General features: G+C 39.5%; 1 protein-coding gene across 2 annotated transcripts in view; it reads right to left on the bottom strand.

Moving 5' to 3' along the window:
- PTGFRN (prostaglandin F2 receptor inhibitor) overlaps positions 1-17,145 on the bottom strand; it is a 134,544-nt gene that overhangs the window by 63,698 nt on the left and 53,701 nt on the right. For both annotated transcript variants that reach the window (XM_058185855.1, XM_058185854.1), the window contains exon 5: positions 15,668-16,093. In XM_058185855.1, the coding sequence (XP_058041838.1) occupies positions 15,668-16,093 (426 nt within the window). The remainder of the gene's footprint in view (positions 1-15,667; positions 16,094-17,145) is intronic.

The following is a 17,145-nucleotide window of genomic DNA, read 5'->3' as shown; positions in this document are numbered from 1 at the left end:
AATTAAATTCTGCAATGAAACAAAGTTGTGAAGTTACTTGTAAAGGTTATTGCAAGTGTATTTGGTTTCATGAAAAAATAAAATATATCTAGACAGAAAGTGATTTTTTCAGGCTCTTTTCATGAGTTTTCACTGGAAAGTGGAAAGGAGAACTATATTACACTATGTTGGGTGTATCGATAACAGATCAGGTTAGTCTGCAGAAGCTGGATTGCTTGCCAATAGGTTTCTCGGCCCCATTCAAGACAGAGATGATTGGGCCCTTGAGGACATCTTCTTCAAACAGATTTTGTCTGGCCTACATATATGTATATGTATCTATATACGTGTGTGTGTGTGTGTGTGTGTGTGTGTGTGTGTGTGTGTGTGTGTGTTTGTATGTATGTATGTATATTTGCATAAAAATAAAAGACGATACCTGGCCTACTTGGCCTACCCTGCAAAAAATTAGAAAAGTTGGAATAGGGAATAGGGAAAAGGGAGCCATGGAAGAGCGTTCCTTCTTTGATCATATCAGACCCACACTTTCCTTTAGGAAACTGTTAAAGATAGCTTTCTTTTGGAAGGTGTTTGGATAAGAAGGTCAATGAGAAAGCAATAAATATTTATACTAATATTTATTTACATGATGTATTTTTATGACTTTTCTTGAGTTTTTATGTAAGCCACCTAGAATTGCTTGAGAAGGCAGCATATAAATATCGATCAATATAAGTTTTAATTTCTTCTACCTTTTACTGGTATTTTATTTTAAGATATTGTTTATTAGATGTGTTTAACTATTTAATTTGTCATTCTTTTTTAAATGCAATTTGCTATTTAAATGAATTGTACATAAAAATATATATATTAACAAACACCATGTTAATTTCCTGCTACAGTAAGAGATATAAATGTGAATTAAGATCAGTATTATCTTTATAAGCACATTTGTGATACATTCAACCAATATGAAATATCCATTAAATGGCTAATTATACTAAAGAGATTAAGAAATGAAGATTTCTTTTTGCCTAATGCTTACATTTCTGAATATTCAAATAGTATGAAAGTAACTGGTATATGCTTTAAAGTCTAAAAATATTAAGTTATTATTTGGAGGATTGAAAGCATTTTGGCCAATGCTAAATATTGAATATTGAGTTGAAATGACTACAAATACTGTATATTGGAAAAACTAACTTCTTCCATGTAAATTTCTTCAGAGTTCATTTTTTAGGATAGATTTGTCATGTAATATCTATCTTCTCATCAATAAGTTTCATGGCTGTAAATGAGGATAATTACAAGTAGTTTAACTGTTTAACAATAGTCTGGAATTTATAATTTAGTTAGGAAGGAAAATTTTTTAGTATATGTTTGTTTTATTTTTACTATACCTTGTGTTTGTTCTGGGAAGTCGGGGGGAAGGGGGGAGGGGGGTTTGTGAAGGGAGGCGGGAGGGGGGAAAGGGGGGAAAAATTTGTAAAACTTTTTCAATAAATAAAAAAAAAAACAATAGTCTGGAATTACAATAATCAGAGAATGGGTGCTTTATGGCATTTCAGACCATTGCAAAATATTACACCCCCAGAGTCACATATCATGAGCTGGGTGCTTGGCTACCCATTTGCACTTATGACTGATTGCCAAGAGCCCCACAATCATGTGATCACCAGCTGCAATATTCTCTGTTGGCTTAGAACAGTGGTTCTCAACCTGTGGGTCGGGACACCGTTGGGGGTCGAATGACGATTTGCCAGGGGTCGCCTAATACCATTGGAAATATGGGAAGTATACTTGCGAGTTGAAGAATCGCGCTCCAATGGTCGACTCCACAAGCCAGCTGCAGGCTCTTCACATCGCTAGCCGAATTCGGCTTCAGGCGCAATGAATTAAAAAAGAGAAATCTTTGCTCTGATGTCTCCCTCTCAAGCCAGCTGCAATCACTCTAATCTGGCTTCAGGCACGATAAACTAATAGGGGAGGAGTCTCCGCTTTAATGCCTTTGTCCTCCAGGCAATCGCAAACAGTTCAGATCGCTAGCAATACGGCTTCAGGCGCGATAAATTCAAAACGAAAATAATTTTTCGCCACATCATGGGGAATTGTATTAAAGGGGTTGCCACATTGTGGGAAATTGTATTAAAGGGATCGCAGCACTATAAAGGTTGAGAACCACTGGCTTAGAAGATTGCAAGCTACTTCCACCTGACACACAGCTGAGATTTCCATCCAGCAGGCAGTTTTTGAGAATGAAAGAGCTACTTGCTGGAAGGACATCAAATACACACTGATTCAGATGGTTTTAAAGATGAATATACCATTGATACCAGAGGTTTTTCTTTGGGGAGTGATGGATAAACAGCTGGAACTTGTTTTGATATAACCGTACTGAAAGTATTGCAGACACAAAGATGCAATGTTTTGGTCTACACACATTAGAGAAATGGTTGGTGAAGATAAAACTTGCTGAGATAGCTAAATATTCTAGATAGATAGATAGATAGATAGATAGATAGATAGATAGATAGATAGATAGATAGATAGATAGATAGATAGATAGACTCACACACACATAACATATATGTATATTTTTACACATGCGACCAATATAAGCCCTATCCCCAAAATAAGCCCTAATTAAGAACCCACCCGCTCCAGGGTGCATGGGTAAAAATTAAGCTAGGGTGCGGGGGGGGGGGATCGATCTGGAGCTCTGTTATTGGCTGCAGAAGCCTTCAGAAAAGCCTTGCCGGCTGCAGCAAAAGAAATGAGCCGAGGTGTGTGACTATCTAAAGGTGAAGAAGTTTCTGAAGGCCTCTGACAGTTAAAAAGAGGCTGGGGGCAATGCACACAAGTGAGGTGAATCAGTGGACAACATCCCCCCCTAAAATACAAACTGGTGCCTTTTTGGTGTAAAAAAAAATAAGACAGGGTCTTATTTTTAGGGAGCCACCATGTGTATGTTTGTGTGTGTGTGTGTGTGTGCAGAGAGGGGGGGAGGGAGCTTTTTCTATAAGCCAGTACGCAGGTGAGTGTCTCTTGAACATTATATTACAGTATTCAAACATTAGTCTCCCTTTCCCCTATAACAGCATTGCCTACTTTTCAGCTATATAAAAGCTTTTATCCCTTAGCTGATTTAGTTAACAGAAAAATAAGAAGAGGTGATAGCTGTGAAGTAAAATATTGTAATAACCTAAAATCAAGATAAAACAAAAATTAACCAGCCTAATTACCAAATGGAATCTAATATAGTATAAAAGTTTGAGGCCCTACCTGCTTCATCTCATATACCTGGGAAACAATTAAAAAAATATGGCAGCACTTGGATAAATTGAGAAAGACTTCTTGTAAGCACATTGGTGCTAAACTAAATTGAGCTGTACAGATTAAAAAACCCAGCCCTTTGACTACAATTGGAAATATACCGGTAATCAGTATAACAAGCACAGATCACATGCTACATGAAACTCTTCCTTCACTGTTATAAGGTTTACCATATTTTGAAAAAACTAAAAGTTTCCAAATTGACCCCATTGTTCCAGGCAACATCATGTCTAGCTCATTGCAGTTATCCAAAGAAGTAATCTAAGTGCAGAGTCCTGTGGCAAATTACTTTGCATTCGGAATGCTTCTGATGGAATGCAATATACAATGTTCACTTCCCTTCATGTAGGAAGGATCAGAAACATTTTAATTTAATCTAATTTTTAATTTCATTTCTCCAAACCAGGACAGGTTGCATTTTTCATATATGGAAAATCACTTCTAACAACCTTAAAGCTTCAAACAAAACAAAAGAAAAGAAAACTACCAGATCACACCACAAAGAAGCTTATAGCGGTGCCTCCTTGTTCGTATCATCTTGACATCTTGACTCATTCATTATTCTGAAAACACAGCAGAGCTTAAAGCTTGCAAGACTGATAAGAATTTGAATAATGCTTTGAAGTTCTTTAAAGGAGGTCAGAGTCAAAATTCTCAATTGATTAGATTATAGAGCTGCTCACAGGACATGCAAATAGTGCAAATATTTTTCATGTCAAGTTTTATTCTAACACATGACGGTATTCGTAATTTGGCTAAACTAAATTTGGCCAAAATGTGCTTCCAGTCCTAAACTTTCTCACCTACAAGGCAGGTCAGTGTCTCAAGAACCTTTGTTTCTACCAATGGTCATTATCCATCAACTTGGTGCTGACATAGATTTTGTCCAGGATAATCTGTACTAACTTAGTTTTTCAGGCCTTCCAACTGTGTATCCATCAATACAATAACTTTATCCATCTAACTTGCTATTGATTATGCTTTTTCTCTTTCCTTTAATCATTGCTTATTTATTGTTTTTATAAAGTATTTAATCAGCTTTAACTTAACTAAATAGCTCTACTATTCTTTATTCTACCCTTTCCAGAAAAAAAGTTTAATAACTGTATGTATGTATGTATGTATGTACATTTGTATGTATGTATGTATGTATATATTTTTATATGTCTATTCATTTAGACGTCAAACAAGAATAAAACATAACACAATTATCACATCCATATAAAAACAAGGGAAAAAAACTTCATTCTTTCCAAACCCTATAATTGTCATTTAATCTCAACACCTAGTGTGTGGTTGTGTATTTCTTCTAGCTTTTTGGTAACTTCACATTCATCAGTTTTAATACAGCTCCAAGTTTACGCCAAGATTTGCCCAGTCTCTTCTTCTTATTAGACCTCTTAGCAAACCTCACTATCTTAGATCATGGCACTTGTCTAGACCAACTGCTAAGACAGGAAGAAACAGTTCTCTTTCCTGACGGCAGTACCAGGTCAGTAATAGAGAGGTTAAGCCTTGGGTAATCTGTTGTACAATGTTAGAGAACTCAGCTTTTTCTCTTGTTCACTGTTCAATATCTACATGAAACCAAGTGAATTCAGAAAGAGAATTCACCTTTTAACAGTGGATTACCAGTTGACAGTGCCATCTTGGGCTGAACAGGACATGTGATCAAAATTCTGTTAGGGTATGGATGGAATGACACAAGTTTAGGCTAGGTTCTAGCAAGTTAGACCATATGATTGAGAACCCCTGAATTTTAGATTAAGTCTTCTTAACTCTAAATAGGATTGCACTTTCCATAAACAGTATGAAAACAATATGAAGCTTTTAATGGACTTGATGGAAGAACAGGCTGAATTCATGGCCAAAAGCTTTTGCCTAGCCTAATGGGTTATCAGATCAGCATTTTTTTGAACAAGAAGCTTACTGATATCCAGTGATGATATTTTCACTTCTCATTTAGATTTGTGTAACATGCACTACATCAAGTTGCAGAATTTTGGTAAATGCATGTGTTTTAAGAATCTTCTGGAAGCAGGTCCAGATGCTAGTGACATTACATGTAAAGTTATACATAACTTAGATATGTTTTTTGTTTCTTTCTTGTCCCCAATTTTTCCTCATAAAAAATTCTGAGGAACTCAAAAGCTTGCGGATTGTGATTTTGGTCAGTCATTCTGAATACAACCAGGCAGATATCCCCATGCAATGTCTCAAAAATTCAACTACCATTGCTAATGTGTTTAAAAGCCTGCACTGAAGCATAAAATCAGATAAGTGTCAGAATTAGTTCATTCAAGATGCAAATCTTCAGATTAAATGGGAATAGTTTAGTCAAGATTTGCATTTTAACTAGCTGCCTTTAAGTCTTTTTAAACATTAAGACCCACACTCTCAGTTTCTTTAGGATTCTCAATGTATACTCTGAAAGCACAGATAACGTAACCGGTTCAGATTAGATTGCCTGTAATCACTTTACAACATGACATATTGAGGAATTGCTACTGAAACATGCAAAGTTTATAAAAGACAATGTTAAGCAAAGGAGAGGAGAACCCTAAAACCGATAAGTATATTACATAACTTTGAATTTAAGAGTTAATTTCATTACCCCTATTTGGGCACTCTGCATCTTTCTCACACTGTAGAACTTGTGGGTACAACATGTTGTTCTTTTTTAGCAATACCACCCAGGTGCTGAAGTCTTTTCTTCAAATATTTAGCTCCTGGATATAAAGAAGTATAACATGTTCTTAGAGATGAAAAAACTCATTGAGATCAAGTCTGTCCCTTTGTGTCACAAACTTTGAGATTCTGTATTATCATCTATATGCTAAGTGCACAGTGATTTCTACAGTGAAGTATTCTAGCAAGCGTCTCATATTTAACAATTTAAATTATATACAGAAATTATCCAGCATTTTTCACTTTAGGCTTCAGAAATAAAACTACCATACACCACCCCATGAATATTTATTTATTTATTTATTTATTTATTTATTCGAATTTTTATACCGCCCTATCTCCCGAAGGACTCAGGGCGGTATACAGCCAAATAAAAACATAAGAATAATACAAATAAAAACAACAATTAAAAAACTTATTAATTAGGCCGAAATTAAAATATCACTAAAATAGTATAAAACCCCATTAAAACTAAATTTAAAACTAAAAACCCTAGGCTAGCCCTGCGCAAATAAATAGATGTGTCTTAAGCTCGCGGCAGAAGGTTCGGAGGTCGGGAAGTTGGCGCAGCCCTGGGGGAAGCTCGTTCCAGAGGGTGGGAGCCCCCACAGAGAAAGCCCTTCCTCTGGGTGTCGCCAGTCGGCACTGCCTGGCGGACGGCACCCTAAGGAGTTCCTCTCTGTGAGAGCGTACGGTCGGTGGGAGGCAATCGGTGGCAGTAGGCGGTCCCGTAAGTAACCTGGCCCTATGCCATCAAGCGCTTTAAAGATAGTGACCAAAACCTTGAAGCGCACCCGAAAGGCCACAGGTAGCCAGTGCAGTCTGTGCAGGATAGATGTAACATGGGAGCCACGAGGGGCTCCCTCTATCACCCGCGCAACTGCATTCTGAACCACCTGCAGCCTCCGGATGCCCTTCAAGGGGAGAATATCAACAGGAGACAAGAGAAGATAGCAATGCTTGTCAGGTAGATATTTAGACAGTGAATCAAACAAAAATATTTATAATAGGGATGGCATACTTCAGATTATTAGTTCCACTCCTGCAATTCAGGGAAATTCCTTCAAATCCTGGAATATTCAGGGAGATTCAGGGTATTCCAGTTTAATTATTTTAGTATCTTTTATCAGTTGAAAAAAAAACATGTATATCACTGTGTTAAATAGTACTTTTGTTAATTGGAAAGAGTATAATGCAGTAAAAGAGCGGTAGAGGTAGTCCTCATTTAACAACCATTCATTCAATGACCATTCAAAATTACAACAGCAGTAAACAAAGGAACTTACTGACCAGTGCCCAAAGTTACAGCTGTTGCAGTATCTCACACTCATGTGATTGTGATTTAGGTTCTTTACAATCCATTCACACTTACAATTTATATTCTGGGTTCAACTGTGGTCCTAAATCGAGGAGTACCTGTACTAGTCATACATTTCTACTGCTTTGATTAATCTGGGATATTCCTTAGCACCTGGAAATTTTCATAGAGGAAAGAATAGGTGAGCATTCCTAATCTCCAAAACAAAAGCACTTTCTTTGTAGAAAACTGCAAAAGAAACAGCTCCTTGAAATTGCATTACAAAACAACAGTACTGTGTTTGCATGTTAAAGCTTTAAAGAAAGCAACATACAGTTGGCTCGAGCCTATACTGGAACCTAACCCTGCTTTGTCCACTTTGTCAGATTTTGAATCATACAAGACAGACTCGACAAGATCTCGACATCATGGGTTGTAAGGAAATTTCACTTAGTCCACTTGCCCAAGAAAAGTCAGTAGTGTATATTTGGTTATGATATTGGGTTTTCCCAAGAATTCTCCAGTTAATAACAAGTTGACATAGGCTAATTGAGGGAGATCTCTGATCCATTCATGTAGCATGTCTTCTCCACAACCACCTCTTTTCATGCCAGTGGACTTCTGCTACCAGGTTGATGCCAACGGCAAAAAAACCCTGAAAGATGATCATTTTCTATGAAAAGCAAGGATCTTCCGTACTGTAATTTTTCTGTTGGAGAATTTCTAAGGCATATACCAGGAGAGAGGAAAAAAAGAATTTAAATATGCAAGTGTCTATAAATATTTTGTTTTACAGTGGATTAATTGTTATGTGCACTTGGATATATGAATACACTGCAGTACTTTAAGCACATGTTTTGAATTACTATGTAACAGGAAATATACCACTCAGCTGCTGCTTCAGAACAATATACATCCAAAAATAATTTGTGATGCACAGCTTTATCCTAATCTTCTATTTTTGGGTAATGGATAATTACTAAAAACCGGAAATGTACTTATAAACTGTGGTTTTTCTTTTCCTTTCCAAATTTTATTGCACTCTAAATATCAACTGCTCTGACCTCTTATTAAACACTATTTGTTATTCTTATTCCACTTTTTCAGGAAAAAAATACTCTCAAAATACATTGTAAGAGCAATAATAATGCAGCATTGCCTCAGGCTTACTCTTAAGATGTGATACACAATCCAAAGTGATATGATTGGAGAAAATAAAAAGGCATATTTTACTGAAAGACTGCATTTCAAAATTGGAACAACCTATTCTTTTGAAAGTTGAGGTAAAATTCCTTCATCAAAGAACAAGATGACAAACTGGGACATGTGAATGGTTGCCTGTGCCATAGAAACACAACAGAATCCAGTATGAAAGCCCCAATTTTTATGAACCATTATTCATAAAATTTATCACTAGTTATTGCAGATAACTTGGACTGCAAGATGATCAAACCTGTCAGTCCTAGAGGAGATCAACCCTGTCTGCTTTTTAGAAGGCCAGATCCTGAAGATGAAACTCAAATATTTTGGCCACCTAATGAGAAAAAAGGACTCACTGGAGAAAAGCCTAATGCTGGGAAAGATTGAGGGCAAAAGAAGAACGGTATGACAGAAAATGAGGTGGCTGGATGGAATCACTAAAGCAGTAGGAGTGAGATTAAGTGGATTCCAGAGGGTGGTAGAGGACAGGAAGGCCTGGAGGAACGTTGTCCATGGGGTTGCGATGGGTTGGACATGACTCCGCAACTAACAACAACACTAGTTATTGATCTATCTCTGCCCATCCTTGGTCTAAAAACAAAGGCAGATGGAAAGCATATCTGGACATACTTGGAGAATAAGTGAAAACCGCAGTTTATCAACAAAACTCCTGAAGATAGAAATTATAGATACAGAGACTGGATAGAATTGACATTCTTGGACTTAGATGTGTCTATTTTCCTGTGTGTCTTTTTTAAAGACTACGGTTAGTGGATTCTGGTAAGTATCAAAGTACAATAGACTGTTAAACAGCTAAAATCAGCCATGGTGTTCTAGAATGCTACATTCTAAACATTCATGATTTATTAGAGAAAGAAAAACCCCTTCCACAAAGGGAGCCTTAGCATCTTCCACTGCTAAAATACCAACTAACATATGATAAGGCTGTTTCTAACTATGAAATGCAATCTGTTCCTCATAAGGACCCCATGAATGAAGCTCCTCCAGCACACATATAACCAATGCCATGGAAAAGAGAAAAACACCAATCAGGATTGGAAAGTATGCAGAGCTCAATGAAAGGACTTGTACTTTTCTGGTTCTTAGGTTACTATTTTTATTTCCTGTCAAAAGAAAACAAATTGGGACATGTAGCAGCTTTGAAAGTTATATCCAATCCCTCAAACCAATTTCCATTATCAATTTATGACAAACAAGGGCTTAAGTTCATTTATGTATATCTAAAACTTGATGTAGTATGTGAAATGGATAATATTCAACTTCTGAAATTAGTCCCTTTCCACACCATCACTGTTTTCACTCCCCAAATCTCCAGAAGTACTTTCAAACTGATTAGGCAGTGATTCTCACTACCACTGATTATCAAAATACTAGCAATAAGGAGCAAAGAATCTCAATTACTGCTCTACGTTCTAGTTTTAAAAGGTTCCTTATGCTCAATCTATAGAAGAAGAAATTTATTTATTTATAATTAAATTTCTATACCGCCCTTCTCCCGAAGGACTCAAGGCGGTGTACATCCTTATTTAAAACACATAAAATACACAATATAAATCCCAGATTTAAAATGCATTTAAAACGAAATATTTAACAGGCCTAATTAACTAAAACGGTCATAGACCGATATAAAACCCTTAAAATTTAAAATTATAAATAAATTAATACATTAATAAATTAAGTTAAAAACACTTAGGCTAGTCCCGCCTGATTGAATAATAGGGTCTTCAGTTCCCGCTTGAAGGTTCGGAGGTCGGGGAGTTGGCGTAACCCTGGAGGTAACTCGTTCCATAGGATCGGTGGTGCCACAGAGAAGGCTCTTCCCCTGGGGGCCACCAACCGACACTGTTTGACTGATGGCACCCAGAGCAGGCCCACTCTGTGGGAGCGCACAGGTCGTTGGGAGGCTATTGGTGGCAGAAGGTGGTCTCGTAGATAGCCCAGTCCTAAGCCATGGAGCTCTTTGAAGGTGAGCACTAACACCTTGAATTGCACCCGGAAGGCTACCGGCAGCCAGTGCAGGCCACGCAGGATAGGTGTTATATGGGAGCAACGTGGTGCTCCCACTATTACCCGCGCAGCCGCATTCTGGACTAGCTGGAGCCTCCCGGTGCTCTTCAAGGGGAGCCCCATGTAGAGAGCATTGCAATAGTCCAAGCGAGAGGTAACAAGGGCGTGAGTGACCGTGCGTAAGGAGTCCCGGTCAAGAAAGGGGCGCAACTGGCGCATCAGGCGAACCTGATAAAATATTCCCCTGGCGACGACCGTCAGGTGTTCTTCTAGGGACAGCCGATCGTCCAGGAGAATGCCCAAGTTGCGCACCCTTTCCCTGGGGGTCAGAACTTCACTCCCCCCCCCCAGTCAGCGAAGGCGTAAGCTGACTGTACCAGGATGCCGGAACCCACAGCCACTCTGTCTTGGTGGGGTTGAGCTGGAGCCTGTTCCTCCCCATCCAGACCCGCACGGCCTCAAGACACCGGTCCATCACCTCAACAACTTCACTGGGGTGGTTCGGGGTGGAAATGTACAGCTGAGTATCATCAGCGTACAGATGATAATCCACCCCGAAACCACGGATAACCTCACCCAGCGGCTTCATATAGATGTTGAACAGGAGAGGCGAGAGAACCGACCTCTGAGGCACCCCACAAGTGAGGCACCTAGAGGTCGATCTCTTCCCCCTTACCAACACCGTCTGCGAACGGTCAGATAGATAGGATGAGAACCACTGATAAACGGTGCCTCCCACCCCCAATCCCTCCAACCGCCGCAGCAGGATACCATGGTCGATGGTATCAAAAGCCGCCAAGAGATCTAACAGGACCAGGACAGAGGAACATCCCCTGTCCCAAGCCCTCCAGAGGTCATCCACCAACGCGACCAAAGCCCTCTCGGTGCTGTAACCAGGTCTGAAGCCGGACTGGAACGGGTCTAGAAAGACAGTTTCCTCCAGGTATTGGGGAAGCTGATATGCCACCACACTCTCAACAACCTTCGCCAGAAAGCGAAGGTTGGAGATTGGACGATAGTTCGCCAATACAGCTGGGTCCAAGATGGCTTCTTGAGAAAGGGCCTCACCACCGCCTCTTTCAAGGCAGTGGGAAAAATGTCCTCCAACAAGGAAGCGTTGGTAATTCCCAGGAGCCAGCCTCGTGTCACTCCCGTATGGCCAGTACCAACCAGGAGGGACATGGGTCCAATAAACATGTGGTGGGATTCAGCCTAGCCTACAGCCTGTCCATGTCATCAGGGGTCACAGGATCAAACTCAGCCCAGGTAATATCCACAAGACTCGTCCCCGTCGCCTTGCCCAAATCTATCCAATCAGTGTCCAGTCTATCCCGGATCCAAGCGATTTTATCAGACAGATACTGTACAAAATCCTCAGCACGCCCCTGCAAGGGGTCTTCCCAAGCCTCCTGCAAAAGCAGGGAGCGGGTCACCCTAAACAGGGTAGCTGGGCAGTTATCTGCAGATGCGATAAGAGCGGAGAAATAGTTATGTTTCACCATTCTTATCGCCACTAGATAGGTCTGAATATGAGACCTAACTAGTGTTCGGTCGGATTCGGTGCGGCTGGACCTCCAGGCACTCTCTAGGCATCTTTTCCGGCGCTTCATCTCCCTCAGCTCTTCGTTATACCGAGGAGCTGGGCGAGTTCGGCGCCGGGTCACAGGCTGCAAAGGCACAACGCGGTCCAAAGCCTCCCAGGCAGCCACCAGTTCTTCGACCGAGTCGTGGGCTAATTCCCCAGGAAATGGCCCAAGCTCCGTCAGGAACCTCTCAGGGTCCATCAGGCGCCTGGGATGGAACCATCGAACCGGCTCTGGCTCCCTGCAGCGGGGTGCGGCGGTTCGAAAGTCTAGCTGAAGGAGTAAATGATCTGACCATGACAAGGGTTTAACAATTAATTCCCCTAAATCCAGATCATTAAGCCACTGTCCTGAGAGGAAAATCAAGTCCAGAGTGTTACCCCCAGTGTGGGTGGGACCATTAATTACCTGGGTCAGGTCCAAGGCCGCCATGGAAGCCATGAACTCCCTAACTGCCATTGACGATTCGCCCACCGACGGCAAGTTGAAATCCCCCATAACCATAAGTCTGGGGGTCTCAACCGCCGTCCCGGCTATCATTTTCGACAATTCGGGCAGGGCTGCTGCCACGCAGCAAGGAGCCAGGTACGTAACCAGCATGCCCACCTGTACCCCACGGCCCCACTTTACCAGAAGGGTTTCACAACCGGCTATCTGCGGGACAGTGACCTCCCTCGGTTCTAGACCTTTGTGGATAACAACCGCTACCCCCCCACCCCTACCCTGGGCCCTTGGTTGATGGAATGCATGAAAACCTGGTGGGCACATCTCGATAAGGGGAAACCCCCTTCTGCGCCCAACCAGGTCTCCGAAATGCCCATCAGGTCCGCCCCCCCCTTGAATAAGATCAGCTATGAGGGGGGCTTTATTCACGACGGACCTGGAATTGCATAGCATCAACCCAAGGTCCAGATTCCTGGAGGCATAGCCACTCAGGGAACGAGGCAAGCTTGGGGGCCCGGAGCACGCAATTGCTCACAAACAGCGAGAGCGTACTCCCCGCACATGATATGAGCCCCGGCTTCCGCCATGTCTGCCCCTCCCTCTTACCGTGCCGATGGACATGCCCATAAATGGTTGAGTTTTAACCTCCTCAGCTACCTCCGTATCAAGAACCTCCAAATCAGGAACCCTAGCAGGGACTAGCCTAACCCCGCGTGGGTGTTCCCCACCCCACCCAACCCACCCTTAAAAAACCCTTCCCTCCCCATTAAAAATGTAGTAAAGCCTCTTTTTCACCCCTAAGCCTCTTCTTCACTGCATGTCACCTCTCGGGATTCCAAAATCCGTCATCAAGGTAGGCCTTCGATAATGTAGAGGGCATTGGTAGCATTATATATGCTCTTAATTAATGCTTGTGAAACATATTTGTGTGTGTTGTCTGATTGCATGGCAACTCAGCTACTGAACTGATAAATGATCATGCTTTATTCTCTGTTAAGGAAAATATACTAACATGCTAAGGAAAATATACTACCATAAATTGATCAAAAAGCCAGATGCCTTGAAGTGAAATGAATCAGGAATTCTGTCCAGTGAGAAAATTCAGCAATCTAAGTTCTAAGTTGTCAAAAAACATTGTGAAAGACAATACTAGTTTCTCTTAAGTTTCAACTACACCACAGATGACAATAAAATAAATCTGCTCCGCTTTTTAGCACTAGGCTTAGAAGGGAGGAATAGTGGACTGACGGATCTATGCAAAAGCGGAGCCAAGAATTGCAGCAAAGAACAAAAAACTAGTGGATCAGGGAGCTCTAGAATATTTTCAAATCAATACATGTAGAACTATCCATTATGAATAAAGAAATATCCACATCTTCTTTTCAATTGCTGACTATCCAAATGCATTAAAATGTGAGCTGCTTTAAATTGATTATATTGTTTAATTTAGTGTCAACTCTCTTAAAGTCTTACCCTTATGTTATTCACATAGGTGATTACAAAGAGCAATCAGAGACTACTGAATAAAAATATAGTTTTTAAAAAAATAAACTTTATAGATAGATAGATAGATAGATAGATAGATAGATAGATAGATAGATAGATAGATAGATAGATAGATAGATAGATAGATATAGATATATAGTCTTTTGATTTTTTAATGAGAAGACTGTAACTAATCTGAAGGAAAAATGGCTTGTAAATTGTATATTCAACAATATATATGAACCAAGACTATCTGGACAACATTAGAGCTTTTTTCTGTTAACTTAGTTAACATTTTATCAGATCAGCTGAAATAAGGCTGATCACATAACAGGGGCTAAGTTATACTTTTGGTGTTAGGCAACAGAATTTTATTTCTTTGGTCTTTTCAAGAGTGGGCAACAAAATCAAATTTATTCTCATTCTTAAATTTAAACCTTCACTTTCAGATTTTTCACAATTTAAATCATCAAATTTAATGTTTTAAAAGTTGAAAGCAAATATCCGTATTAATCTTTTGAAGCAAAACAATTGAGAGTCTTGAGAGATTTCAGAGAATTGCAACTGAATACATTATAATTTTTTTTGAACTGTTACCAACAAGGGTTTAGATCAGTGGTAGTCAACCTGGTCCCTACCGCCCACTAGTGGGCGTTCCAGTTTTCATGGTGGGAGATAGGGGTTTTGTCCAATACTGAAGCACTTTCCTTTTTAATTTAATTGGCTTATTAAAAATTTTCATAGCATTATTTAAAAACATTTTCATTAGGTTTTCATAAAATTCCGTGACAATTTAAATTTCTGAAAATATACTATTTGTATCACCCGCGCATAAGTTTAGTTCACGTTATGTAAGTGAAACTAAATGGCGCTATAGTGCAACCACAAACAAAAGAGTCTCATCCCAGAATAGCTTGCGCATCTTCCCCCACACCACCCAGCTGTAACAGACAAGCAGAGCTGGTAGCCGGCGCCCCCCCCCCAAACCAAATCCACGCTGCAGGAGTGGCATGCACAGATGACAATACGTGGCACATTACTGTGGAACCGGTGGGCGGTTAGAAAATTTTACTACTAACAGAGAAACAAAAGTGGGCGGTAGGTATAAAAAGGTTGACTATCCCTGGTTTAGATTATCACTATTTTGTCGGTGTTTAAAAAGCTACAAAGCTTCATCCTATGCATACAGTCCGCTGAATGAGTCATGCCTTTCGATATCTAAAAAGAACATGCTTTATTGTCTTGTCCCATTCTTTGTAACACTAAGAATTACCTCAAGGCCATTATGTCCTCTGGAGTACACATTATCCTTAGATATACTTCAGGCTGCTTCTTGGCAAGATGTTTAAAGAAACAAGGCTTGCAATACATATATCTCCTCTCCTAATAAAAGTATCTTAACCTTAGATACTGGTAGATATTTATTATTCTTATTAAATGTCATCCTGCTAGTCATTTGTACATTTGGCTATTCTGCTTTTTTCATTTCAAAGTTGGCTGTGGGAAATGCATGTACAGCTTATCAAAAACCTTTTTTTTTCTTTTGAGGATACCTATAAAGTTGTTGAATCATCATCAATTTGCACCAATCCTAACCCACACATTTAAAGTCAGAATTGAGAAATCCTACCTTGTGCAGACCACAAAACGTTTACAGGCATAGAAGTCACATCCTTGATCTTTATCCAGCTGTTGTTGCGCTGTCTGCTCCATGATGAAATTACGCAATAATATTCTCCTCTGTCTGTTTCAGAAGTCCATTGGATTCGCAAGCGGAAGGTGTCTACCTTTGGTTTAGAGAAAATAATTTCCCCATTCTGAGCACGTTGTTTGCTTTTCTCCCCAAGAACTAGTGTCCAGTCTGCATCCATAGTGGCCAGAAGTTCATATTCTACCACTTCATCACTACGTGTGGGCATCCTATAGTACCAGGAAACAGTGAAACGAACATTTGTCTCGGTGTTTTGTACCTCCATTATCCTACATTCAAGCTCTGTGGGATCCTCAGCAAACAGGGGTGTTTTAGAAGCATTCAAAAACACGTAGTAATTTGGTTCTATGTAGGTTTTGGGAAAACAGAAAGAAAGCCAAAGTAACAATTAAAAGTATGGAACAGAACCAATACAAAATATAGATTGTATTTTCACATACATCATGATTTTAAATTGCAAAGCTTCTTTAGTATTTCACCAGACATGGCAAGGATTTGGATTGTACCATCAGTTAATTATGTCTAATTATTCATGGTATTACAACTAGTCCTTGACTTATGACCACAACTGAGACCAAAATTTATGTTGTTAAGTGAGACATTTGTTAAGTGAGTTCTGCCCGATTTTACCTTTCTTGTCACAGTTGTTAAGTAAATCCCTGCAATTAATAAGTTAGTAACTTGGTTATTAAGTGAATCTGGCTTCCCCATTGATTTTGCTTGTCAAAAGGTTGCAAAAAGTGATCATGTGGCCTTCGGTCACAGCAATGGTCACAAGTATGAACCAGTTGCCAAGCATCTAAATTTTGATCACATCATGATGAGGATGCTACAAAGGTTGTAACTGTGAAAAATAGTCATCATTTTTTTCAGTGCCGTTATAATTTTGAACGGTCACTAAATGAACTGCTATAAATCGACGACTACCTGTATTTGCTAGGCAAATAACGAAAGGCAGATTGTGTAATACAAATTTTATTAAACTGGTTATTTGGTAAAATAATCACATGTTGGTCAAGAGAAGATAAAAATAAAACCTGTGTATATATTTTTAGCTTTCAATTAAGGAATAATGATAAACATTGTTACTATTTAATAAACTCTTAATTGACTTAATAAAGATACTGAGTCAATATATGCAAGGACTTTTTCTAAAATTTAAAACATTTTGAGATTCACATTTCAAACTGAGAAACTTGTTTGTTTGTGCAATTTATGATATATGTAAGGCACAAAATCAACATTTTAGAATAGATGATTATGCCCAAGTATACCAGATTTTTTTTCTTTGCAGAGTTTTAATTGTTGCTATTTCCTTTCAATGCCATATTAACAGAAGAAAATATCAACTAAACAAATATATGTTAGACCAGGGCTGTCAAATTCCCGGTGAAATT

Source organism: Ahaetulla prasina, chromosome 5, assembly GCF_028640845.1.
Source record: "Ahaetulla prasina isolate Xishuangbanna chromosome 5, ASM2864084v1, whole genome shotgun sequence".
In the NCBI taxonomy this organism is placed as follows: Eukaryota; Metazoa; Chordata; class Lepidosauria; order Squamata; family Colubridae; genus Ahaetulla; species Ahaetulla prasina.
The sequence above is the reverse complement of the archived record's forward strand: the minus strand, read 5'-3'. Positions and strand labels throughout refer to the sequence as shown.